Below are 27,115 nucleotides of genomic sequence, written 5' to 3'. Positions count from 1 at the left end.
GCAGAGTGGATGGGACTGTGGACCTCAAATACCTGGCCGCTGCATCCCAAACTCGCTGCCACCTGCCGCCCTGGCACCCACCTCCTCCCCAGCTCCATGGCCTGCTCCTCGAAGGTGGTAAGGCGCTGGAGCAGGGCATCCCCACCACCAGTCCTCTGGCGCTCCCTTAGATTGTGCTCAGTTTTTGCCTGCAGAACAGAGAAGAGTATTTATTGGGGCTGATCGCTCATGTACTCTGCATGTGCACGCCACACCCCAACCACAGTGGCCCATCTGAGGCCTCCAGCAGCTCCTCTCCACACTATTGGTGATCAGTCACCAAAAGATAGTACAGCTGCTCCCAACCCCCTCCCTCAACGGCCACCTTGGATACATTCGGCGTCCATCACTTTGAATAACACATGGGTCTTCGCGCCCATAGCAAGGAGGCGCAACTAGGTGCAGCACTGAGGCCAGCAGATGGCTCTTGGCCACGAAACCTTGAGGCTCCCCTTCCACCATCCCATAACCATCAATATGACATTCATTGGAGTTCTGAGTATATCTAGTTGCCTCCCCTGCAGGTTGCCCCCAGACTACTCAAATGCAACAAGCACCAACATATGCTGCGGGGAGAACCCATCTTCTCCTCAGCCACTAAGGCTGATGTAAGCATGGGCACTATCTGTTTGCCCACCCAGCGTGTGCCAAATGCCCAATGCAGTAACGACACTAAGACGTGGAGGGGGCTCAAAGGCTAAGGCAACCTGCTGGGTCAAATGGCCAAGGCCGACATGGTACTCACCCTTCCAGAGTGCAGCAAATTATTGAATCGTTTGCGGCACTGCGTTCCTGTGCGCTGCACATCATCATGAGCGCTTACTGTATCCAATGCCTGCCTCCTCCCACGCCTGCCTGGTGACATGAAGGGCCCTCCTCCTCCCATCCTCTGGCTACAAAATATCCTGATGGCTGGACACCTCTTGGAGGAGGACAGCAAGGCATGCATCTGAGAAGTGAAGGGCACACTGGACCTCTGCTGGCCTCTCCTGCAGCCTGCCCCCTTCTCCTGCTCCTGTCCTCTGAAAGCAGCCTGTCTCTCTCTGCAAGTGGCAATGGTGCACTGCCTCAACAAGACTGCCTAGCCACTCTTTATACAGACTGCTGGTTCCCCATTGGAACCGGTGGTCTGAGCACGCCCGCCTCCGCGACTATTTTCCCGTTCTACACGGGAGTTGCTAACCCGCTGGGCGGGCCTTAACTGGCCTGCCCATGCAAAATGGCAGCGTGGCCCATTTTGCCAGCGGCAATCGGCTGCCCGCCCGCCACTGAGTCGGTCAGGCCCGTCCACCCATCAAGGGCAAAATTCTGCCCAATTTCTCTTTAACAAATCCGTGCTAAGTTTAATTAATTAGCCCATGCTTTTCTAAGTGACAATTAATTTTGCCCCCGATTATTGTCTCTAAAAGCTTCCCCATCACAGACATTAAGCTGACTGGGTTGTGGTTGCCAGGTTTATGCCCCTTTGATGGTTTGATCAAGAGTGTAGACCATCTGGATTCCCCAGTCCTCTGGCACCACTCCCATATCTAAAGAGTATTGGAAGATTGTGGCCAGAACCTCTACAATTTCTACCTTCACTTCCCTCAGTAAAGTAGGATGCATCCCACCCAGACCAGGTGATCTTTCTACTTTGAATACTACCAACCATTTGGGCATGTTCTCTTTATTTTTATCCTATTCAATATTGCTACTACTTCCTCCTTTACTATAACATTGGCATCCACTTCTTCTCTCAAGACGATAGATGCAAATACTCATTAAGTACTGCCACATGAAGATCCCCTTTCGGTCCCTCATCAGCCCCGCCTTTACTCTACCCTTTTACTATTTGGGTTTAGGAAAGACTTTTGAGTCGCTTTTATGCTAGCTGCTAATCTATTCTCATACTCTCTCTTTGCCCCTCTTATTCTCTTTCTTTAGTTCTCAATACCTTCTGTAGTAATTTTAGTTCTCTACTGTATTATGAACTTTATATTTGGCATAAGTGTCCTTTTTCTGTTTAAGTTTAATTTCTATACCTTTTGTCATCCAAGGATCTCTAGCTTTGGATACACTTTCTTTCCCCCTCATGCAAATATATCTACACCATACCCAAACTATCTACTCTTTGAAGGCCTCACAATGTTCAATTACTGTTTGCCTACCAATTTTGATTCCGATCCACCTGGGCCAGATCCCTTTACAACTCAATGAAAAGATCTCTCCTCCAGCTAAGCATTTTTACACTTAACTGCTCCTTGTTATTTTCCATAAATATTCTAAAGCTGGTATTATGATTACTGTTCTCCAAATGCTGCCTGTCTGAAGAATGCTCCCCTTGCCCTACTTCATTCCCCAGAACAAAACCCAGCACTGTTGTCTTCCTCGTTGGGCTGGAAACACTTTTCAAGTGCATTTATGCTTCTCATGAACAGCTTTTCATTCTAGTCCTATTCATGTCTCCCTGTCCTCAGAACCAAATTTCTCCTCCCAAAAGTTCAGCCTGTTGCTACCCCCCACTGCCAAATTAGTTAATCTTCCACCACAATACTAGTTCATCTCCCGACTAGGACACTTGTCTCAGACTGTTGAGGTGCAGCCCATCCATTTTCAACAGCCCCTCCTGTCCCCGAACTGGTCCCAATGTCCCACGTGTTAACCTGCTTTACCAATGTTTCAATACTCGTTAGTGCATGGCACTGAGGTTTATCCAAAAATTACTATATTTGAGGTTCTGTTTTCTCTCTAGCTCCTGAAACTCTCTGACTGGAATCACAACTTTTTTTTCTTCCTATATCATTGGTTCTCACATGGATGACGACTTTTGGCTGCTCCCCTTAAGACCTCAAAATGCTTTGCTGCCTCTCAGGGGTGTCTTTTACCCTTGTATCAGGGAGGGAACACAGCATGCAGTGTTATATTATATTCGCTGGCAATGATGCAATCTCCTCTGTATTGGGGAGACCATAGATTAGGTGATCACTTTGCTGAATACCTCCATTCAATCTACAAGTGTGACCCCAACCTTCCGGACCCTTGCCATTTTAATTCTCCATTTCACTCCTGGTCTGACCGATCTGTTCTCAGACTCTGACATTGCTCCAACAAAGCTCAATAGAAACTTGAGGAATAGCACCTCATCTTTCTATCAGGCACTTTACAGCCTCCAGACTCAACATCAAGTTCAACGGTTTCAGAGCTGGGCCTAAATAGCCAAGTGGTTATGGTACTGGGTTTGTAACCCCAAGATCAAGAGTTCAAATCTCAATGGCAAACTATGAAACAATGTAACTTCATCTGAATAGAAACAGATGGAAACGTGTTTGTACTCGAAAGAGTTACAAATACACCATGCTTGGCCTAAATAGCCAAGTGGTTATGGTACTGGGTTTGTAACCCCAAGATCAAGAGTTCAACGGTTTCAGATTGTAACTACTGCTCCCCACTTTTTGGCCAGCAGGTGCCAGTAATTTTGTTTTTTTTTTAAATTGGCCAATTACCATGTCTTTTTGCCTTGTGCCATTTGTCACTTCATCACTAGTGCGTTCCACCTCATCTGAGATATTCCCTTTTGTTCTTACCTCCCCTCCCCCTTTTCCGTCATCTAACTTGCTTAAAAATTGTTACATCTCCAACTTTTTTCAGTTCTGAGAAAAGGTATCCCCTCAAGTGCTGCCTGATTTCAGAGTTTCCAGGGTTTTCTGTTTTTATTAAACTAGTTATTAGGCCACCTAACTTAGTGCAGTTTGAAAACTTGGATATAAGGTTTTCTATTCTATCTTCTAAATCAGTGATAAACATTGTGAAAAGCTGATGGCCCAGTTCAGCTCCTTGGGGCTCACTGCTAGTCACATTCTGCCAGTTAATCTTAAGTCATTCTATACTCATCTTTTTTATTTATAAATTGTTATTCATCTCACTGAAACAAAGTCAAATAACTTACATGGAGTGTGATAATACTAAGACACTCACTAAGGTAAATGCAGTTACATTTGCAAACAGTGAGCAAAGTCACATGATCAAATGTCATGATTAAGCATCACATAAACTGTACCATGAGATTGAATGTCATATAATCAAATGTCACAAGAATGAATCTCCAGGAATACACCAAACCAGATTTGGCAACCTTGTACCCAAATTATTGATGTATACCACGAACAAAAGTGGTCAGACAACAGACTCCTGTGCGACACCACCACTAACTTCTCAGCACTCTTGGATACATTTCCTTAACTGTTTCACTCCATTTTCTCTCCAAGATTTTAATCCAACTTGCTTCCATTCTCCAACTCCATGGCCCTTAACCTTCTAATATTCTCCTAAACGGTACTTTGTCAAAAGCTTTCTGAAGGTCCATGCACACAATATCTACTATGTTTCCTCTTTCTACTTGAGCAGTCACTTCAAAATATTTCTCTCAGATTTGTCAAGCATAATCTTCCATTCTGAAATTTGTCTTGGCTGTTTTGAGTTATTTTCTCTTTATCTACATATATGCTAATTTGATTTTAATTAAAAATGTCAACATTTTGCCTTTTCTAGATGTTAAACTAACTGACCTGTAATTAGCGTTCCCTTTTTGAAAATATGTAGTATACTGGTTACTTTCCAGTTGTCCAGAACACATGACTCAATATAAAACCTTGAAATATAATTCTAGGGTCTGCTCTATTTCTTCCCCCATTTCCATTAGGATGCTTGGATGTTCCCAGGCATTTAGTTCTCTGTTAGGTTAACTAACTTCTCCAATAATTTTTTTTGTTATTTTCAATATTTCATTGTTATATCTAAAATTGTCAAAAAAATCCTCCTAAAATGCCTGTCTTTCATAAACACTGCCACAAAGTACTTGCAAAATGCCTCTCTTCCATAAACACTGCCACAAAGTATCACCACCAATTTCTGTGCATTCTTTAATACACTCATTCATGACTCCCATTCACATTTAATAATTCTTCTTTTACTGATATATTTGTAAAGTATTTTACTGTCTTTTTTAGTATTTCAAATATCCTCCTAATACTCACCCTTTGCATTCCTTATCCCTCTCTTAAGCATATTTCTTATTTTCCATCATCCCTTTCCCTTATAGTGATACCTAAAGGCCCTATATTCCCACTTCCAAGTTTAGTTTATTTTGAATCTTTTTATTTATCCATGGCATCCTGATATTTTTAAAAATGGCTTATGTTTATTATGCGCCACTGCAACAGATCTTTTAAAAAAGTAACCCATTGTTGATCTACAGTCCTACGTACCAATTTCTCTTTCCAACTCTCTTCAATTAACTTACTCAACTTTCAAAGCTTTTCGCCTTGCACTTATCAGGATAGCTCACAAGAAATTACCAATAGTAACAGCGGAAGAACAATTTATACGACATGAGAAAAGAGGGCTGACTGATTGGCAAGTGGATTCTGATTGGTGGAGGTATTGCCATGGAGAATACGGCATAGAAGAGTTAACTGCCCAGCTTTGTTCAAAGTCAAACCAGGCAGGCTGACACTGATTGGTCAAGGCATTGGCATGGATAATGAACCAGGGAATAACTATTCCCTAAGTGTTTTGTTTAGTTTAGCGGGGAGGCAGTGGCATAGTGGTAATGTCACTGGACTAGTATTCCAGAGAACAAGGGTAATGCTCTGGGGATAAAAGGAAAAAACTGCGGATGCTGGAAATCCAAAACAAAAATAAAAATACCTGGAAAAACTCAGCACGTCTGACAGCATCTGAGGAGAGGAACACAGTTAACATTTCGAGTGCGTATGACTCTTCAACAGAACTAAGGAAAAATAGAAAAGAGGTGAAATATAAACTGGTTGGGTGGGGGGGTGGGGGGTGGTCAGGTAGAGCTGGATTGAGGGCCAGTGATATGTGGAGATAGCCAAACGCTGTCATAGACAAAAGGACAAAGAGGTGTTGAATTTGGTGATATTATCTAATGAATGTGATAATAGGTGACATTAAGATAGCTTGTACCTTGCTCGTCCTGCTTTCTACTCTTAATGTCACCTATTATCACATTCCTTAGATAATATCACCACCTTCAACACCTCTTTGTCCTTTTGTCTATGACATGGTTTGGCCATCTCCACCGATCACTGGCCCTCTATCCAGCTCTACCTGACCCCCCCAACCCCCCTTAAACCAGCTTATATTTCACCTCTTTTTTATTTTTCCTTAGTTCTGTTGAAGAGTCATACAGACTCGAAACGTTAACTGTGTTCCTCTCCGCAGATGCTGTCAGACCTGCTGAGTTTTTCCAGGTATTTTTATTTTTGTAATGCTCTGGGGACTTGGGTTTGAATCTTACCATGGAAAATGATGAAATTTGAATTCAACAAAAATCTGGAATTAAAACTCTGATGATGACCACAAAACCATCGTGATTATTGTAAAAACACTGACGTGTTTCACAACAGCAATAAAAGGGCGTGCACATGGCGGGCGGCACTTTGAGGGGAACTCGGAGGTGAGTGCACAGTAATATTGCAGAGTGCTTGCAAGGGATGCCTGTTGGACTCCAAAGTTAGGTATGTTGGTGGGGTGGAGACGGTGGGCACAAAGGTTGCCCTGCAGTTGAGGCAACTTTTTGAGGGTGGATGTGCGAGGGAAGCAGCCACTCATTAGGGACACCTTGTATAAAGTGACCATTCCTCTGCAGCTGAGACAGTTCAGGCACAGCCAGATTGATATGATTGGAGTCTGGCCTCTAGCTTATCTGACCACTCAAGCAATGCAGAGGCATCAAAGTGCCACCAAGTGCTCCAGAGCTTTTCACCTGTCGGGCACAGACTGAAAACTAATGAGATTTTTAGTGGACTGCAGAACAGTGGAACGATTGGGCACGTTGTACAGTCTCCTTGCCAAAGAGCAGTCACTAGTGGAGGAGCTCACAGCCTTTACAATGTCATCATCCCGGCTTGGACCAGTCTCCCCTATGGTTCAAGCAAACAGTGTAGCCTTGCAGCACGGGTTAAGGGAATGCCTGTGCCTGAGCTGAAAGCACAGTATGCAGTCCAATGGACAAAGCTGCCACCAATTGGTCAGGTGGAGGGGGCAGAAGTGGGGGGGTTTTCGGGCAGCCATGCAGCGCACTAATCTCTGGCCATCCAAGTGGTGACCAGTGCTCTCCAGGTGCGCTAAGGGGCCTTCAGACTTAACCAAGAGAGGTTCTTAGTACAAAAACAAAAATAACTGGAAAAACTCAGCAGGTCTAACAGCATCTGTGGAGAGGAATACAGTTAATGTTTCGAGTCCATATGACTCTTCATCAGGTTCTTGGTACACCCATGCTAACCACACATCTCTCTCCTTCATCCTGCAGGAAGAGTACATCAGGGTCATGGAGCCTGGTGAACTAACTGTATGCTTCATGGCGTACAGAGAGTGAAGACAACGGAGAAAATCGCAACTGAGGCACCTGGTTGTGCAAAGGGAGGAGCAGCACCCACTGGAATGAGGGGTGGCTGAGGCCCCTGTACACGCAGCTGAACAGCCACGGCAAACCATCACTGGTCGGCGCCTAGCTAGTCACAGGGTCTATAGACGTCGCCTTTTATTCACGCAGATGACTGAGGACCAGTTTTGCTGAAGACTGTGCATTACTGGAGAACCGGCCAGCTGCTGCAGGGTTTGGAGCCATGTGCACATGGAGGGCATCCACTGTCAGTGACCACGGCACTCAATTTCTACACCTATAGCTCCTTTCAGGGCCCCGCAGGTGACGTCTGTGGGATATCACAAGCCTCCACCCAAAAAATGCATCCGGGAGGTTATGGATGCCATTTTAACAAGGGCACACAACTTTGTGCATTTCGCCCGGGACCAGAAGAGCCAGGATGCAAGAGCACGTGGATTAGCCCAGATCTGGGTTTCCCCACAGGTGCAGGGTGCCATCAACTGTACTCATGTGGTGCTCAGCTCACTGTTACCAGATGCAATCAATAATGTCAGCCGCAAGGGATTCTATTCATTGAATGTGCAGATAGTGTGACCACCACAAAAGCATTCTGCAAGTCTGGTCACAGTTTCCAGAAAGTGTGCATGACTCTTATTTTCTCAGTCGGTCATAGATCCCTAACGTCTTCCTGGGTCCACAGAGGCTGCAGGGGTGGCCCTTCGGGGACAAGGGGAGGTGGCTGATGACACCCGTGTGACGGCCTCAGATTGCAGCAGAATTAATGTACAACAAGGCTCATGCTGCAACTTGGTGGAGCAAACTATTGGGATGCTGAAAATGAGGTTCTGGTGCCTGGACTGGTCTGGTGGAACCCTGCAATATAGTCCACAGAGGATATCACGCATCGGCGTTGCCTGCTGCGCCCTTTACAACCTGGCACTGCATTGGGGACTAGAACTGGCTGAGGAGGAGATGCAGGAGCTGGATGTTTCCTCTGATGAGGAGGACATCAATGGTAATGAGGATGAGATGGTCCTCGAAGGCGATGATAACGGCCAGGCAAGGCAGGTGCGTTCAGGAGGCCCTCATAGCTGCTAAATTTTTGTAGGATGATGATGACATGCAGTGAGGAGGCACCGTAGACCCTCACATTGTATCTATGAACATTTGACTCCAGTCTAGCTTATGGCAGCACACATACCCTCTGTGATAATGCTCCTGTCATGGAGAAGCAGTGGAGGCCCAAATAATCACTCGATTGCAGGATGATGATGACAACATGCAGAGAGGACACTCCAAATATCTTCGCATAGCCTCTGAGAATGTCTGACTCCTGTCCGGCTGAGGACGCTTGCGCTCTGTGATCAGGATCATATCATAGAGACACAGCCATGAAACTTTAAAAGCATCTGATCCTCTGTCTGCCTTTAGCACATGACCCCTTGAGGGTCACTGGTCACAGATGCAGAAGAGATGAGAGCCAGCCCCGACTTAAAGGCGCTGAGAGCACATAGAGAGAATTACAGAACTCTGTGATGCCTGCCCATGACATTTTGGCAGCAATGACAAGCACCGTCATGGTGCAGGGATCAGGAATGTGTCCAGGGAGTGTGATGCCAGACTATCATTTTGGTCTGAAACAAAGCTGTACAAAGCACAGGGAAGAGGTCCTGTTGCTGAGACACCTGCCTTTATCTTGTGCAGAAAGGTTTCACATCTGAGTGACACAAACACCACTCATCAGAACAAGGAGTCATAGGCTGGGAGACATTCTTGGGAGTTAATTGCCAATAGTGAACATTATGTACAAGTGATTAACACCTGTGCCCAGGATGTGCAACGACATCTTCTTAACCTTCCTAACCCTGCCGCTACGTCTTGGTGCCTCACAGGCATCCACAGTGGAGGTGGAGGCAGACTGCTACGCTCTGTTTGTGATGACCTTGGTGGGCATCCTCTGGGGGTTTGAGGCCTGGAGGGCCCCGGACTGCTTTCGAGGTCCTGCTGTGTGTCAGTGGCATTCTCCTTGGCCTGTGGAGCTGGAGCTGCTGAGGTCACAGGAAGAGGGGCTGGACACTCCCAGAGTCAACCTGGATGGATGGCCCTGGGGGTACATGTACTGGTCCTTTTCCCTATGGGTGCCCATTTGCCCTTGGCTGTTTCCTTGAGGGGTAGCTGGAGTGAGATCAGGCTGCCCAGCACCCCTCTTGCGTGCACACTGTTGGAGGTCAACTATGGCATCAACGATGGAGTTCAGCACGCGCAGGAGCAATGTCCTGGACCGAGGACTCCAAGGCGGCTGCCATCCTACGAGTGTTGACTTTGGTGTGTTAGCATGCCAGCGCTATCACCTCAGGCTGAAAGCTGACGGACTCCTCCATCATGCCTAGCAATCTGAGGAGTGAGGTGGACATCCCTTCCTGATGTTCCCGAGCTTGCCTTTGCAGCACCAGCAACTGTGATATGACTGAGTGCAGAGGCTTGTCATCTGACTTGGACTCAGCAAATTTCTGGCCTCCAGCAGCCGGACACCTGGGAAGTTCCTGCCGCCGCCTGCTGTGGATCAGAAAACATGATGTGCTCACCAGATTGTGATCCTGAGGCTACTCTAAATGTAGGTCCCACCAAGGTGAGTATCTCTGTTGGTGGAGGGTGTGGGTGAGCACTCTGGCGGGTCTTCAAGGAGGGTGCCTTCGGATCCTTCTTCTGAGGTTTCTTTGGGGCTTGATTGGAGGCCCTGGGTCGTGGACTCAGTCGGCTGCTTGGCTGATGTGCCTGCGAAAGCAAGGGAAGATAATTAGTGCATGGCAGTGGCCTGTAAAACAGGACATATCACTGACAGCATGGTTGTCTGATGGGTGTTGCACTGCTGGTTTTTCACTTGGTAGAGCACTGCCAACCTCAACACAGAAACAGTTCAGATCCTCGCTGACCAGCCGGATGGCTCTGTTTTCAAAGTCCATGAGGACCTTCATTTCAAGCAATCCTCCACCAGTCTGTAACTTCTCCCTCTTGTCCTGCATATATGGAGGTGGACAGAGTGTAAGCAGGACACCTGCTAGGCCAGATGATAAGTATGCCTGGCATATGTGGTTGGTGAGTGGCCTCATGGATGGGATGAGCGCAATGAAGGTGTGTGAGAAAGTGAATGGTGATGTCCCTTGAACTGGCAGTGAGTGAGGGCCCTTTGGATGTGTGATGGGTATGAGTGTGCGAGTTGAGAGTGACGAGAAGAGTGACTCACCCTGGCGGAACAGAGGAGATCATTCATCCTCTTGCAGCACTGGGTGGCTGTCCTCTTTTGCAGGGAGGTGGCGCTGACCACCACTGCCACCGCCTCCCAAGCCAGATTGGTGATGTCGCTGCCCATCCTACGGCCCGGCCAGAGCAGTGGGTAGAGGACATCACGGTGAGCCTCCGCTGTGTCAAAAAGGCACCCGAGGGATGTATCACTGAACCTGGGGGCTGCAGTCTTTATGCCTTTTAGGGCCATGTCTTCTGTGCAGCAGTCATGGGCTGGAAGCACTGAGAGGTGCGTGCCTGGCTGCACTTTAAATAAGGTGCCCGGCGTGATGGAGCAGCGAGGTGATGGCGTGGTGGGCAAATGAGAGCCCTCCCATCATGGAAACGGCGTGTTTCCTGGGAATACATAGCTAATGCGGGAGGTTTGGGAAGATACAGCGTGAAAAGGTGCATTGTGGCTGGAAAGGTAAAATGTCATTTTACTTGCCTGCTACCGCACTTAGTACAAATCTGGGAGGATTCCACTCTATGTTTTGAGTTCGCAACAGGTAAAGTACTGACCGTACCCAACCAGCCTGTGCTTGCAAGATTTTCAGTATTCTCCATGGCAACACTTACACCTATTAGAGTCCATTTGCCAGCCAATCAGCGCTCTCTTCTCATGCAGTATAAATTGTTATTCTCCTGTGACTGTTGGTAATTTCTTGCTGGCTATCCTGATGAGTGCAAGACAAAAAGCTTTGATAGCATGTCTCTTTTTTCAGCAAAACGCAAGTTCTGTACCACCAAACAACAATATTCAACTTTCTAAAATTTGCCCCTTTCTAATATGACACTCTAGGTTTTGTAGGAAACTCTTTATTCTCCAATTTCATTAAATTATATTTTATGATTACTAATCTCCAGGTCACCCCCATATTTAAATTAGCTACTTGACATTTAAAAAAAAATACAAATGAATTGGTTTGAATTGTAATCACAGTTATGGAAGGAAATACATCAACCTATTAGGACACAGCAATTTCCTGCAAACAGCAAGGAGGTGAATGACCAGATGATCTTGATTTATTTGATACTGTAGGTGTATGATGCTGTAGACTGAGACAAGAATCTTTTGCCAAGACACTAGGAGAATCACGTACTCTTCTTCAAATGCTATGGAACCTTTAAAATCCAACTAATTCACTGAGCAAATTAGTTTATAAATCAAAACCCACCAAGTGTTCCAACTTGTTTATCATGCGTTAATTATCAATTTTAGGACCGTAAAGCACAAATCTGTAGTGTGGTTCTACAGATGATTGCAGATTTCCAACATCTCATTCAGGTGTTCAATTTTCATACACATCCTTACATACCTTAAGATAAAAGCAAAATACTGCGGATGCTGGAAATCTGAAACAAAAACAGAAAATACTGGAATAACTCAGTAGGTCTAGCAGCATCTGTGAAAAGAGAAACAAAGTTAATGTTTCAAGTCTGTATGAGCCTTTTTCTGAAGAGTCTGAAGAACGATCAGATGGGCTTGAAATGTTAACTCCGTTTCTCTTTCCACAGATGCTGCTAGACCTGCTGAGTTTTTCCAGCATTTTCTGTTTTTGTTCCTTACATATCTTGTCAGCTGGCTTTTTAACTATGAGCATCTCAGCCACATTCAAAGTCCAGTCACGCATCCACTTTCCAGCAGGATTATACAGATACATCTATATGTATGTAAATCTCCCACGGCGTGTACTGAATTTTGCGAGCCTTGTATATCTCCTATTATGCAGCTTTGATTTCTCAATCCATTAAAATGGGATGGTACCCATTAAAATTAATGGAAGCATTTCTTCAGCATTACTAATTGACATAAGATGCAACCAAGTGCCATGAGGAAGAGTAACAACTGTAAATGCACATGGTCCAAAGATTTATGTATACAAACAGATCTTTCATGTGATATTGAGGATTTGGAAAAGGTTCAGAGGAAGGTCACATGATTGATTCTCAGTTCAGAATATCTTAGCTACTCTAATCAGCTCAAAAAACTTAATAGTCTTAAAGCAGCAAAGTCTCAGTGTGATTTGGTTAGGGTGTTTGAAATAATGAAGGAGCTAGATTGTGTACAAAACAAAAACAAAAATACCTGGAAAAACTCAGCAGGTCTGGCAACATCTGTGGAGAGGAGCACAGTTAACATTTCAAGTCCGAATGACCCTTCAACAGAACTAAGTAAAAATAGAAATGAGGTGAAATATAAGTTGGTTTAAGTGGGGGGGGGGGAGTGGGACAAGAAAAGCTGGATAGCGAGCCAGTGATAGGTGGAGATAACCAAAAGATGTCATAGACAAAAGGACAAAGAGGTGTTGAAGGTGGTGATATTATCTAAAGGAATGTGCTAATTAAGGGTAGAAAGCAGGACGAGCAAGGTACAGATAGCCCTAGTGTGGGTGGAAGGGATTGAATAGGCTAAAAGGTAGAGATAAAACAATGGATGGAAATACACTTAAAAATAATGGAAGTAGGTGGGAAAAGAAAATATATATATAAATTATTGGAAAAAACAAAAAGGAGGGGGAAAATCGGAAATGGGGTGGGGATGGAGGAGAGAGTTCATGATCTAAAATTGTTGAACTCAATATTCAGTCCAGAAGGCCATAAAGTGCCTAGTCTTAAGATGAGGTGCTGTTCCTCCAGTTTGCGTTGAGCTTCACTGGAACAATGCAGCAAGCCAAGGACGGACAGTGGGCATGAGAGCAGGGTGAAGTGTTGAAATGGCAAACAACAGGGAGACAGGGAGGTCTGGGTAATGTTTGCGGACAGGCCGAAGGTGTTCTGCAAAGCGGTCACTCAGTCTGCGTTTGGTCTCTCCAATGTAGAGGAAACTGCATTGGAAACAACGAATGCAGTAGATTAAGTTGAGGGAAGTGCAAGTGAAATGCTGCTTCACTTGAAAGGAGTGTTGCGCAGAAGGTGCAACACCTGCCCCTTTACTTCCCCTCTCCTCAACGTCCAAAGGCCCAAGCACTCCTTTCTGCTGCATTCATTGCTCCCAATGTGGTTTCCTCTACATTGGAGATACAAAACGCAGACTGGGTGACCGCTTTGCAGAATACCTTCGGCCTGTCCGCAAGCATTACCCAGACCCTCCCTGTCGTTTACCATTTCAACACTCCACCCTGCTCTCATGCTCACATGTCCGTCCTTGGCTTGCTGCATTGTTCCAGTGAAGCTCAAAGCAAACTGGAGGAACAGCACCTCATCTTCCGACTAGGCACTTTACAGCCTTCTGGACTGAATATTGAGTTCAACAATTTTAGTTCATGAACTCTCTCCTCCATCCCCACCCCTTTCCGAATTTCCCCCTCCTTTTTGTTATTTCCAATAATTTATATAGATTTTTCTTTTCCCACCTATTTCCATTATTTTTAAGTGTATTTCCATCCATTGTTTTATCTCTACCTTTTAGCCTATTTTGATCCCCTCCCCCCACCCCACCCCAACTAGGGCTATCTGTACCTTGCTTGTCCTGCTTTCTACCCTTAATTAGCACATTCCTTTAGATAATATCACTACCTTCAACACCTCACTGTCCTTTTGTCTGTGACATCTTTCGGTTATCTCCACCTATCACTGGCCCTCTATCCAGCTCTTCTTGTCCCACCCCCCCCAACTTTAACCAACTTATATTTCATCTCTTTTCTATTTTTACTTAGTTCTGTTGAAGGGTCATTCGGACTCGAAACATTAACTGTGCTCCTCTCCACAGATGCTGCCAGACCTGCTGAGTTTTTCCAGGTATTTTTATTTTTGTTTTGGATTTCCAGCATCCACAGTTTTTTGCTTTTATCTAGATTGTGTACACATTGACAAATTATTTTAATTATATTGGAATGACCAGTGGTCAAATTTTAAGTTATGCAATGCTAGAACTAGGTTAGATGTTAGAAGGTTTTTTTTTTTTTACATACCAGAGAATAGTACATAAGAACACAAGAAATAGGAGGAGTAGATCATATGGCCCATAGAGCCTGCTTCGCCATTCAGTATGATCATGGCTGATCTCAAGTTTCAACTCCATTTTCCTGCCACTCCCCATATCCCTGAATTCCCTGCGAGACCAAAAATCTGTCTACCAGCCTTCAATGTATTCAATGATAAAGCATCCACAACCCTCTAGGGCAGAGAATTCCAAAGATTCACGACCCTTGCAGTGAAGTAATTTCTCCTCATCTCAGTCCTAGTCCCAGTAGAGCTGATTCATGCAATGAGTGTTGAAGAGAGCAGGACTGGTTCCTGGCTGTGGCAGAGATTATGGGCAGAATTTTGCCCTTGGTGGGTGGGCGGGCCCCGCCAGCTTGGCGGCGGGTGGCAGCCGATCCCTTCCACCATTTTAAGTGGGCGGGCCACCCAACGGGAAACGCTATGCGCTTCCTGTGCAGGGGTGGGGGGTGGGAGAGGGATTCCACCACTGTCAAAGTGTGTTCTTTCGCGCATGCGTGCAAAAGAGCGCACATCTCCCTGAGACTAAGTACTATCTTAGGGAGATCACAAAGTTTTTTAAACATCAAGAATAGACAAATAAAAAATTTATTAACCTGTCCCCCTCATGTCACACGAAATGGGACATGTTAATAAAAAAGACATAAAGTTTATTAAACTTTTTTAAAACAGACATGAAACCTCATCCCACCAGTGGATGAGGTTTCATGTTTTTTCTGTTCCCCGCTGGGGCTCCTGGCCTGCCCGCCAGCCTTAAGGTTAGATGGGCAGGGCATTTAATGAGCTTAACTATCCTGTCAATGGCCTCAATTGGCCATTGACAAGTCGGCAGGTGGACAGCTGATTTCACTGTCCGCCTGCCTTCCTCAATATTTAAATGGACTGGGATGACATCGGGGGTTCCTCCCGACATCATCCTGCGTCAGCGAGCAGGCCCCGCCCCCAACTCACTGACGGAAAAATTCTTGCCTATATCTTAAAAAAACTGGGTGTCAAATAATACAAGTCATGATCAATCTTGTCTCCTGAACTAGTTTTGATGATAGTTTTTGATAGTTGAAGGGTTAGAGAGGCGTTTTCCAGGTTTTTCAGAGATCATAGAATGGGTGACCACAGAATGAGGCTGTATGGTTCATTTTGCCAGCTCGTTGAAAGAACTATCCAATCAGTCCAACTCCCCTATTTTTTCCCCATGGCCTTGCAAATGTTTATAATTTTAGTATCTGTCCAATTACGTTTCTAAAATTTATTATTGAATCTGTTTCCACTGCCCTTTCAAGCATTGCATTCAAGATCATAATTTTACTGATGACTTTATTTATGGGCAGAATTTTTCCCTCGTCGGGCGAGCGCAGCAGGTGGGCTGGGAGTAGTCACGAAACCGACCGCCGCCCACAATCGGGCCCCAACCGTGATTTCATACTGGCGGGCCAATTAAGGCCCACCCCGTGTGAAATGTGGCTCTACAATGGCCAGGAAGGGCCATGCGGGTCCAAGGGCAACCCGGCTGCCGGTTTAAAAATGGCCCAGGCAGCCACAGAAAGGGAGGGCAGGTCAGGTGGGCACTCGGCTCTCTGCTTTTCTGATAAGTGCCTCACTGTCCTCCTGGAGGAGGTGGCTGTCAGGAGGGACACCCTTGCCCCCAGAGATGGGAGGAGGAGGCCACCGCACTTCACAAAGAACACATGGGAGGAGGTGGCAGCCCTGGTGAGCAGCCATGACGTGGTGTAGCGCACAAGGGTGCAGTGCCAGAAGCGTTTCAATGACCTGCTGTGTTCAGGAAGGGTGAGTACCGTATTGGCATGGGTCAGTGTGAAGTGTCAAGGTATGGCTGTCCCCCCTGGTTCAAGCAGGGCACCCTAGAGTTCAAGAGCCAGCACGCTCCCCGTGCAACTGGGCATGGAGAGGCAGGGGCATCAGATGAAGGTAAGAGTGCAGTGCACAGAGATGAGACTTTGTGCAACAATTCTCTTCATTGATGGCAGCCTCAAACCTGGAGTCCCCATTGATCACTGAAAGACGATGGCACCGTGATGCAGATCTCCATTGTCTCACCAGGGTGCCCAGCTGCACAGTGACAGCATGATGACTTTAACTAATGACATGTCCTTCTTCTCCCTTTTAGGTTCGCCAGCAGGCGTCGGATCTGCATGCCCATAGGGCCAGCCCTGACAACGATGGACCACCAGGCGTCATTTTCACCTGCGTCACATCTGCTCTTGGAAGTAGGCACAAGCACAGATACCGGCAACTTGCTGAGCATTAGAACGGCAGCTAGAATCTCGGTGCACATTGGTGAGGGCACTTCACAGTCACTTGAGGTGTAAGCAGAGGCAGAGAGTGCCCAGGGCGCCGGCAGTCGGAGGACTGCTGGGGACCAGGATGATGCTCAGTCAAAGGCTGATGATAAGTCTCTGGAATCGTTCATTAAGCAGCAGAAGCTGAACGTCCAGCGAGATGTTCGGGAGATTCTGGCGGAGATCCATGAGGGTCTGTGCACCATGGTCTCCGTGATGGAGGACTCCATGTGGAGCGCGAGCAATGCGTTGACCGTCATGGGCAAGCGCACTGCCCCTTCCATTGAGTGGCAACTCTCATGGAAGGGCAGCTCCAGGGACAGAATCAGGGGTTTGTGGGGTTGCACTCAGACCTGCAAGACCTCACACAGGCAATGATCGTAGGTGGTCAGTGTCAGTGTGGGAGATGGATGAGGCAGTATCCCAGCTAAATGCCTGTCCATCAATGATGTGCAGGGAGGTCCAGAGCGACCTCACGTTGGCGCACGAGCTGCCTGTCATTTCTGCGGACTACTCTCAGGGTGCTCTGAATGATGGCAGCAGCTCTTCCGCCCCTCTGCCTGTGACCATGGCATCAGATGAGGCTGTGATGACTGAGGTAATGCCAGGTGTGGCACTGGCCACTTCCACCCAGGCAGGGCTAGCACAGGCTCCATTAGCCAAAAGACAACCACCAAGGTCATCAAGGCCAAAAGGACAGCAGAGTCAGCAGGCTATTTCCAATGCCGGTGCCAGCAAGGGGGAAGCACCTAGGCATAGGACTCACAAATGTAAGTTAAAGGCACCACAAGTACAAGAGGGCTAAGATCGCGGGTGACTTTATGTTCATTTATGTTTACTTTATCTATACTGGTCTGGGAATGAAGACCAGAGAAGTTTACATAAATAGTTTGGAATTGTTTTTGTCATCATGGCCTGAGTATGCTTCACCTTTTTATTTTATTGGTGCAGGGTACGTCAGTATGTAATTCTGGACATAGGTGGCTCTGAACTTTGTTGCACAAACACTAAGTGTTCTTTGGGTTCAAACGAAAGGGTCATTTCAGATATCCAGGATGGAAGAGGCAGCCCTGACATGCGTTTGAAATTGACCTTTGGTAGCCTAGCTGAAGGAGTGTTGGATCAAGGTGTTCCCGGTGTCCTTGTCTCGCTCCAAGTTATCAAGGTCTGCTTCTACATCCTCAAGGTTCTCCTCACCATGCTCCTCTTCAGACTCACTACTGGACTTATCTGTGGCCTATGCAGCTGTGACAAGATCCCCTTCCTCCAGTGGGTGCCCCCTTGCCTATGCCAGATTGTGGAGAATGCAGCATGCAACCACGATCAGTGACACCCGCTCTGGGGGGTATTGCAGTGCTCCCTTAAACTGTCCAGGCATCGGAAGTGCATCTCGAGAAGGCCTATGGTCCTCTTTACCATCGCCCTTATGGAGGCATGACTCGTAACGCTTCTCTGCCTTTGGTCTTGGGTGGCAGAGAGGCATCATGAGTCACCTCTTCAATAGATAGCCCTTGTTACCCAGCAGCCATCCATCCACTTGAAGGCATTGAAGGGCCTCGGCACCTAGGAGTGTCTCAGGATGTACACGTCATGAAAGCTGCCAGGGTACCTTGCACAGACTTACAGAATCCGCACACATTATCTGCACGTTCATGGACTGGAATCCCTTCCTGTTGATGAAGGCACCGGGCTGACCAGCTGGCACCTTGATGGCCACGTGTGCAGTCGATGGCACCTGGACACGGGGGAACCCAGCAATCTCTGCAAAGCCTCTGGCTCGCTCAGCCTGGCTGGTCTTGTCCGTACGGTGAAGTATAAAGGTCAGTACCCGCCTAAACAGAGCTTCTGTCACCAGCTTGATGCAACAGCAGACAGCTTATTGGCAGGCTCCACAAAGATCCACCACTGAGCCCCTGGAAGAGCTGGAGGCATAGATATTGAGGGCCACTGTGATCTTCAGAGCCACTAGCATGGGGTGTCCAGCCACACAGCTGGAGCTGATCTCAGGCCCAATCATCTGGCAAATGGAGGTCACGGTCTCCAATGAGAAGCAGAGCCTCCTTCGGCATTGCACCTTGAACGAATTGAAGTAGCTGCATCGCCGCTTGTAAACCCTGGCAGCAGGATAGTGACGTCTTCTGTGGCCACTTCCGCCTTGGACTTCCTGCTGGCCCTGTGCCCCTTATGCTTGCCGCCTCTCCTCCCACAGGTCACTCCCCTGGAAGTTGCATTGGGACATCTGGCCTCTTCGCCCTTCTGCCTCTCTTTTCCTCCTCAGAGGAGGTGCCTCCAGCAGAGACCACAATCCCCACTACCAGGGTCACAGAAGGCTGTCTGATATCTGGTAGGGTCCACATGGTTTGAATCCTCAGGGGGCCTGGCAGACAGCAAAGAGTCCTGAAATGAGGCCTGGAAAAGCTAAGAATGAAGCCCCAAACAGAGATAAAGCTGCCAAGTGCCAATAAGCAAACTGCTGCAACTTATATCCAAAACTGCTCACTACTCATACTGGCAATGCTGCTGACCCTTTTTATTCCGCTCTTGGATAAGGTTTGTGAAAATGTCAGCTGGCCGCCTGCTGGTTTTGCCCATGCAATGATTAGAAAATGGCGCAGGCAAGGAAAAATCACAATCAATTGGACTGCTAAGGGCCTTAAGTGACCCATGAATTAATGGCGGGCACCACTCTGGCACCCGCACACACCCACCAAGCAAAATATCATAAGAGTGCATGATGATATCGGGACGCTCACCTGACGCCATTGCACACTATTTTACTCCTATTCGGGTCAGGCGTGCGCCCAACCATGGGGTGAAAAATTCTGCCGTTGTGTGTCCTCTGGTTACCCACCCTCTCCCATTGAAAACAGCTTATTCTTTTTACCTGATCAAAACTGTTGCTGATTTTGAATACTTCCATCAAATCTCCTCTTAATCTTGTCTGTTCTGAGAACAAATCTCACTTTCTCTAGTCTCTCCACATCTTTCACCCCAACGCTATTCTAGCAAATCTTCTTTGCATCCTTTCAAAGGCCTTGGCATCCTTGTTAAAGTATGTTGCGCAGAATTGGTCACAATACTCAGGCAGGGCCTAACAAGTGTTTGTACAGATTTAGCATAATGTTCTTGCTATTGTAATCTATGCCTCTATTTAGAAAACCAAGGATTCCGTATGCCTTTTAACAGCTTTCTCACCTTGTCATGCTACCTTCAAAGACTTGTGCACATGCACTCCTAGGTCTCTGTCCCTGCATCATCTTCAAAATTGTACCAATTAGTTTATATCGCCTTTTGTTGCTCATCCTACCAAAATGAATCACTTTACACTTCCTAGCTTTATAGTCCACTGTCATGTTTCTGCCCATTTCACCACTCTGTCTACATCCTTCTGAAATCTGTTATTAACTTCCTCACCATTTACTACATTCCAAGTTTCATGTCATCTGCAAACTGTGAACTTATGTCCTGCAAACCCAAGTCTAGGTCATGAAAATATATATCAAAAAGATCCTGACACCAATCCCTGAAGGACAGTACTGCACACTTCCCTCCAGTCTGCAAAACAACTGTACACTACTACTCTCCTTTCTTTTCAGCCAATTCTGTATCCATGCTGCCACTCATCATGCTGACACAAAACCAGGCAGGGTTGAGAGTTGTAAGGAGAACGCAAGGAGGCTTCAGGGTGATTTAGAAAAGTTGTGTGTGTGGGCAAACACATGGCAGATGCAGTATAACGTGGATAAATGTGAAGTTATACGCTTCAGTGTGAAAAACAGAAAGACAAGAGTATTATTTAAATGGTGATAGATTGGGAAATGTGGATGTACAAAGGGATCTGAGTGTTCTTGTACACCAGTCAATGAAAGTAAACAGGCAGATGCAGCAAGCCATTAGGAAGGCAAATGATATGTTGGCCTGCATTGCAAGAGGATTTGAGTTCAGAAGTAGGGATGTCTTACTGCAGTTATACAAGGCGTTGGTGAGACCACACCTGGAGTACCGCGTGCAGTTTTGGTCTCCCTACCTAAGAAAGGATATACTTGCCACAGAGGGAGTGCAGCGAAGGTTCACTAGGCTGATAAAAGGGATGGCAGGACAGTCCTATGGGGGGAGATTGGTTTGACAGGGCATGTATTCACTAGAGTTTAGAAGAATGAGAGGGGATCTGATTGAAACGTATAAAATTCTAACAGGCCTAGACAGACTAGATGCAGGGAGGATGTTTCCCCTGGCTGGGGAGTCTAGAACCAGGGGCCACAGTTTTAGGATACGGGACAGGCCATTTAGGGCTGAGATGACGAAAAATTTCTTCACACAGAGGGTAGTCAATCATTGGAATTTTCTACCACAGAAGGCTGTGGAGGCCAGGTCACTGAGTATATTCAAGAAAGAAATTGATAATTTTTTGGATATTAGGGGCATCAAGGGGTATGGAGAGAAAGTGGGAATATGGCATTGAGATCAGCCATGATCGTATCGAATGGCGGAGCAAGCTCGAAGGGCCAAATGACCTGCTCCTAGTTTCTAATCCTTTTTATTCTATTTAATTTCTCTGCTATCTCTCCATTACTGTGACATTGGCAGAATCATCATCTTTCATGAAAACAGATGCAAAGTACTCATTTAGTGCCTCAGCTAAGCCCTCTACCTCCACAAGATGATCTTTTTGGACTCTAATCAACCCTATCCTTCCTTTGACTATTTATATATTGGAGACTTTTGGTAGGTAGGAAGTGTCTGAATTGTGATGCATAATGCATCACAATGGGCAAGCTGGTCTTTTCATGTCTGGCATTTTGATATGTCTGTAAAATAACAGCTCCCAATGGCAGGAAACAATTACAAATAGAGAAAAAGTAAGTCTAAATTGAACACAAAATCAAAATACTGAGACCAGAAATGTTAACTCTTTCTCTACAGATGCTGCCTGGCCTGCTGAACATTTCCAACATTTTCATTTTTATTCTAAATTTAATATAGTGGGTATGAATCAATTAAATCAAATACAATGGGGAAGGGTTTCTACTGGGATCAAGGGGGCAAATAAGCAGAGAAGCTGCAACAATGAAACTTTATGAACTTAAGTTTAACACAGAAGAAGAATATTGTTTAAAAATCAGGGCTTAATTATAAGCAAGCAAAACTACATAATTCTCCTCTCAGAAAGTTAGGACACATGATATTGAGGATCAATGATCCTCTGGAACAAGTCTTTTGGTGGGTGTAAGGGGGAGAAATCAGGAGCAATAATTCAGATCCATTAGAACAGACTATTGTTGGGTGAGAAGTGGAAACTGGAGAGGACCTCACCTCTCATCAGGTGAGGCAGAGTGAACAGGCCACTCATCTGGTGAACTGAATTGGAACAGAACCCTTGCCAGGTTGGGAAAATGCAGTAGATCCTCTGTGGGATAAGGAGTGGGAGTTGCAACAGGCCTCACATTCAGTTGAGTGCGAAAACTAGACAGTGCTTCTTCGTGAGTCAGGATACAGAACTGAGATAGGCCAGCTCCATAGGATGGGGTGGAAATAAATTACTCAATCAGAAGTTAATTGACGTGCAGGGCCGACTTAAATGGAAGGAAACTGGAAAAATTAAAATCCGTTGCTATTACATCTTTCCCCTTAAAAATTAATTTATAAGTTGTGCTAGTGCAAATTTAACATAAGGAAATGTAACAACTCCCTTTTCGCTTTGAATAGATTTACCTCCGGATTTTCTTCTCTCTTCGATTTTGTGGAAAGATGGCCCTGAGGTTGTTCTCCTGAAGTCTTCCTTTTCTCTGTCAGATGTTCTGTTGGGGTCTGACTTTGTGGCTGAATGATTAATACCTACAAAAAAAATTATAAAAAGCAAGCGATCATACATCCACAGGATTCTGTAATTAGTATAAAACAATGTACTATCATGTAATGGAAAAATTTTCGACACTGCATTTTGATGATGAAAAAAATCCATAATATGTGGAACATTAACCAACAAAATTATCCTCAGGACAAGCTCATGAGGTACACAAATTAATGTACAATTAATTTACAATTTAGGTTAGGATCAATCTTGACCTGACTCTTAATCCACAAATAACTGGGGGTTTCTAAACTGACACTGCCACTCCGTCCTGCTTCATCTCAAGCTGAGTATCCATGCCTTTCCCCAAACTTGCCATTGTCAACCTACCCCCAACAACAGCTATCGCCATGCTTTTCTTGGTAGCAATCAGCATCAGCCTCCAAAATGCTCTCACATCCTGCTCCTGCCATCCCACTGCTCCCCCTCTTTCTGGTACCCTATTAACACCAGTCCCACTAAACACTGGAATGATCTTCCCTCTTCCAGACATGGACTACTCTCCCATCTCTCAATTTTTCCTCCTACCAACATCTAGCATCAAGGACTCAAAACTTCTTGTGTTAGAACTCAGTCAGGCAGTGAAAAACAGAACCAGGGCCAAGTCTTTATATATTTAGGGAAGAATTTTCCCATCAGCTAGCGGGGGTGGGGCCCGCTCGCCAACGTGTAAAATGACACGTGGTGAAGTCGGGCAGGCGTCCCGACGTCACCGCGCGTCATTTAAATTTTCAGTTCGACGGGCACGCAGCCTATATTAAGGTCACTTAAAACCTAATTAATTCAAGTCAATGAACTGCCCGGCCAACCTTAAGGTTGACAGGCAGGTGAAGAGCCCAGGTGGCCTTCGCGTTTTTCATGAAACCTCATCCATGGGTGGGATGAGATTTCATGAAGTGTTTTAAAATCTAATAAAAATTTATACTTTTATTCTTTGACATGTCCCAGCTCATGTGAGAGTGTCACTTGAGGGGGAAAGTGTTAAAAGTCTTTATTTAAAAATATAGCACTGGAACAATTCTCCGAGGCACCTCCATGCCTCGGGGAGATATCTGTGCTCTTCGTGCGCATGTGCGAAATAGTGCAGGGAATTGTGTCCCCCACCAACCCCACCCCCCCTGCACAGGGAGTGCTCAGTGCTTCTGGGTGAGCGTCATGCCGGGTGAGCCTTAAAAGGTGATGTGTATCAACAATCTAACAACCATAGTTTCAGGCTGCTCCTGTGTACAGGTGAATCCCCAGTTAATATCCACTACCTGTACACAATTAAGCACCAATTAATAGATTCAATTCTTTCTAAGAAAAAGTAAAAATTTAACTTTATGGGATGGACATTCCTGTCCCGAAGTGAGGTTGAATCACGTCAGGCAGGCATGATATGAATTCGGGATTCCCGCCCCCTCTCCCGGTGCTGGCAAATTTCAGCGGCACAGGATAAGGGGATAGGTTCTGAGCCCACATGCTGATGTCCCGACTTTGTTAGCACCGTTGCGGTATTTAAGGCCTTCCGCAATATTCATTTTGGAAGGCAATGTGATTCATGCAAGGACAGAGGTGTCATGAACGATGGGGGAACCATGGTTTGGAGTCAGGAACTGTATGAAAGCTAAGTACAAAAGGTGTTGCCAACTATACGTCATGGCATACATAATATGCAGTATCATAAGTTACATATGTTTTTACTACAGTGTATGATGATTGGGCTTTGTTTTGAAAAAGTAAGTGATTATTAAATAACTTGGTTCCCAGGTTCTCACTTCTGACATCTGGCAGGCTAACAAGGGGCTCAACAGCATTGTGAAGTGAAAAAGCTTTCAGACTCATCAGGGTATTTTATCCACAGGATAAAGTGCTATTCTATATTGTACAATAGCGAAATCCAGAGATGATGGTGTGAATCATGCCCATAGCTTTGATTTTTTTGAAATTCAGCTCAGCCACCTGTTTAGCCTTTTCAATGCTTCGATAGATGACTGAGATCTAGTTGTCTTCAAGGTTTTAATGGATTCATTTCAGGAGAGTTTTTTGTCACATTTGCTCAATGGAATCTCAGTATGACTTATTAACTGACTTCCAAATCCACTAATGGGTCCCAAGCAGCTGGGGTTGTTGACACAGCTGTCAAGGGGAATGTGAGCTTGGTTATTTTGACAGATTTATGAGCTTCTCAAGGACTTCCCAATGTTATTACTGGGACAATGAGTTTTATTTATTGTGGATACTGGGTAAGTGAGGGGGAATGGGGAGAGTGTTAAGGGGTTAAGGGTTAGGGGGCTTTACACATTCCCACAACTGGGCCGCTGTCTCAGTGAACAGAGATGGACCTTTTAACTGTAGTATAATGGAGGATGTTAGGCCAAGTCCCATAAAGGGTTAACTGCACTGATTAGCAGAAGACAGAGTACAGTAATCTAAAAGAGGTACTAATTCATGACAGAATAGTTGTTGGAGTAATGAGTAATGCATTATCAGATAATTTGCAGTCTCAGGGAGACTTGACACTGGCAAAGACGATTCAATTAAGCATGCGAGTAGTTGCCGAGATCCGAAGGCAGAGATAAGTAGTCGCCAGGATCAGAGGGCAGAACCAATCATTAGTCAGGAGAGAGAGAGAGAGATAGGCCAAATCCTAAAGTAACAGATAGAGTTGAAATCGTCAGACATAAGGAAAAACAGAGAGAAGGAAACATGTGCGACATGAAAAGCTATTAACAGCAGCAGCCCAGGCTAGCTGCTGCTGGTGCAGAAGAGAAAGGCACAGACGCAGGAACTATCCTGCCAGAGACGTGCAATGCCACTGGTGCAAAAAAAGAGGCATTTTCAAGCAGTATGCTCAAAAAGGAAAAGTCTTAAGAGGAAACACAGTCCCGTGGAGTTGAAGATCACAAGACATTTGAGATACCCTTCATAGGGGTGATTAAAGAAGTAAGTAGAAACTATTGGAGTGCAGATATCTTGGTAGAAGGTCATCGGCCACACTTTAAATTAGATACTGGAGCAGCAGTTTCAGTTCTTTCAGAAGCTGAACCATGGTTAAACAAGAGATTTCTTCAACTATCCTACGATGGACCGGGGGAACAGAACTAAAGAATCTGGGAAACTAACAGCCCTTTAAAGCACAGGCAGGAAGTAATTACTGAAATACCGTATGTAATTCAAGTTTGGAGTTGTTCACTTTTAAGTAGGGAGGCATGAATGGAATTGAATCTAAGTCGCAGAATACAAGGAATAAAGAATGGTGAAGGTCAATCAGGAGTCTTCAGACCAGAATTCCCAAAGTTATGCACAGGGTTGGGAGAGCTGAAAACCATGTATCATATAAGACTAAGCCCAGAAGCAAAACCAATATGTTTATATACACCCTGAAAGGTTCCATACACTTTATTTCCAAAGATGAAAGAAGAGATTGACTCAACGTTACGACAAGGAGTCATTTCACCCATAAAAGAGTGAACGAGTTGCTGCTCAGGGATGGTACCAGCTCCGAAGACAAATGGTTTCATAAGAATATGTGTTGATCTCATACAACTCAATAAAGCTGTGAAAAGAGAAGTTCATCTGATGGTATCAGTAGATAAGAGTTTAGCAAAATTAGAGAAGAGCTCAATATTCTCTAATTTAGACGCTAACTGTAAATACTGGCAAATACCACTAAAAGAGGCGTCCAAGCTTCTCACAACTTTTATACCACCATTTGGAAGATTCAGTTTTAACAATTATTCTTTGGAATAGCATCAGCACCAAAGAACAATGTCAAATCTTTTACAGGGCTTGCACAGAGCTTTTTACCACATGGATGGCGTGTTGATACATGGGTCCACTCAAACTGAGCATGACATGAGAGTGACAGCAGTGCTGAGAAGACCACAAGAGGCAGGACTGATACTAAACACTAAGTGTGAGTTTTCATAGCCACAAATCAGATTTCTTGGTCACAAAGTGAGCGCATCTGGAATAAACGTTGATCCACTGAAAATCAGCCATAAGATCATTTCCAACTCTAAGGGCAATTGGGAGTTTCAAAGGTTCATGGGAACGGTGAATCAAGTGGCAACATTTCTAAAAAGCGGGTTCAATGAGCCACAGCACCAGTTACTACACCAAGACAATGGACGGTATTGGGAAGAAGCACATCAGAAATCATTCAACAAAATCAAGGAGAGGTTGATGTCATCACAGATATTAGCACATTATGACCCGGAGTTACCTCAATAGTAGCAGTGTAAGCATCCTCTACAAGATTGGGCACAGTACCTTTTCAAGTACGAACAGTGCTGGAAAACACAGTTTCGTCTATTATGCATCACGGTCACT

At 45.5% G+C, this 27,115-nt stretch overlaps 1 protein-coding gene across 1 annotated transcript in view; it reads right to left on the bottom strand.

Moving 5' to 3' along the window:
* phf21b (PHD finger protein 21B) overlaps positions 1 to 27,115 on the bottom strand; it is a 249,813-nt gene that overhangs the window by 61,738 nt on the left and 160,960 nt on the right. Inside the window, exon 8 of the mRNA XM_041215898.1 lies at positions 22,663 to 22,785. Coding sequence (XP_041071832.1) covers positions 22,663 to 22,785 — 123 coding nt within the window. The remainder of the gene's footprint in view (positions 1 to 22,662; positions 22,786 to 27,115) is intronic.

The sequence above is a fragment of the Carcharodon carcharias genome, chromosome 21 (assembly GCF_017639515.1).
Source record: "Carcharodon carcharias isolate sCarCar2 chromosome 21, sCarCar2.pri, whole genome shotgun sequence".
NCBI classification, from domain to species: domain Eukaryota; kingdom Metazoa; phylum Chordata; class Chondrichthyes; order Lamniformes; family Lamnidae; genus Carcharodon; species Carcharodon carcharias.
Note: the sequence above shows the minus strand (reverse complement) of the source record. Positions and strands in the feature narration are given on the sequence as shown.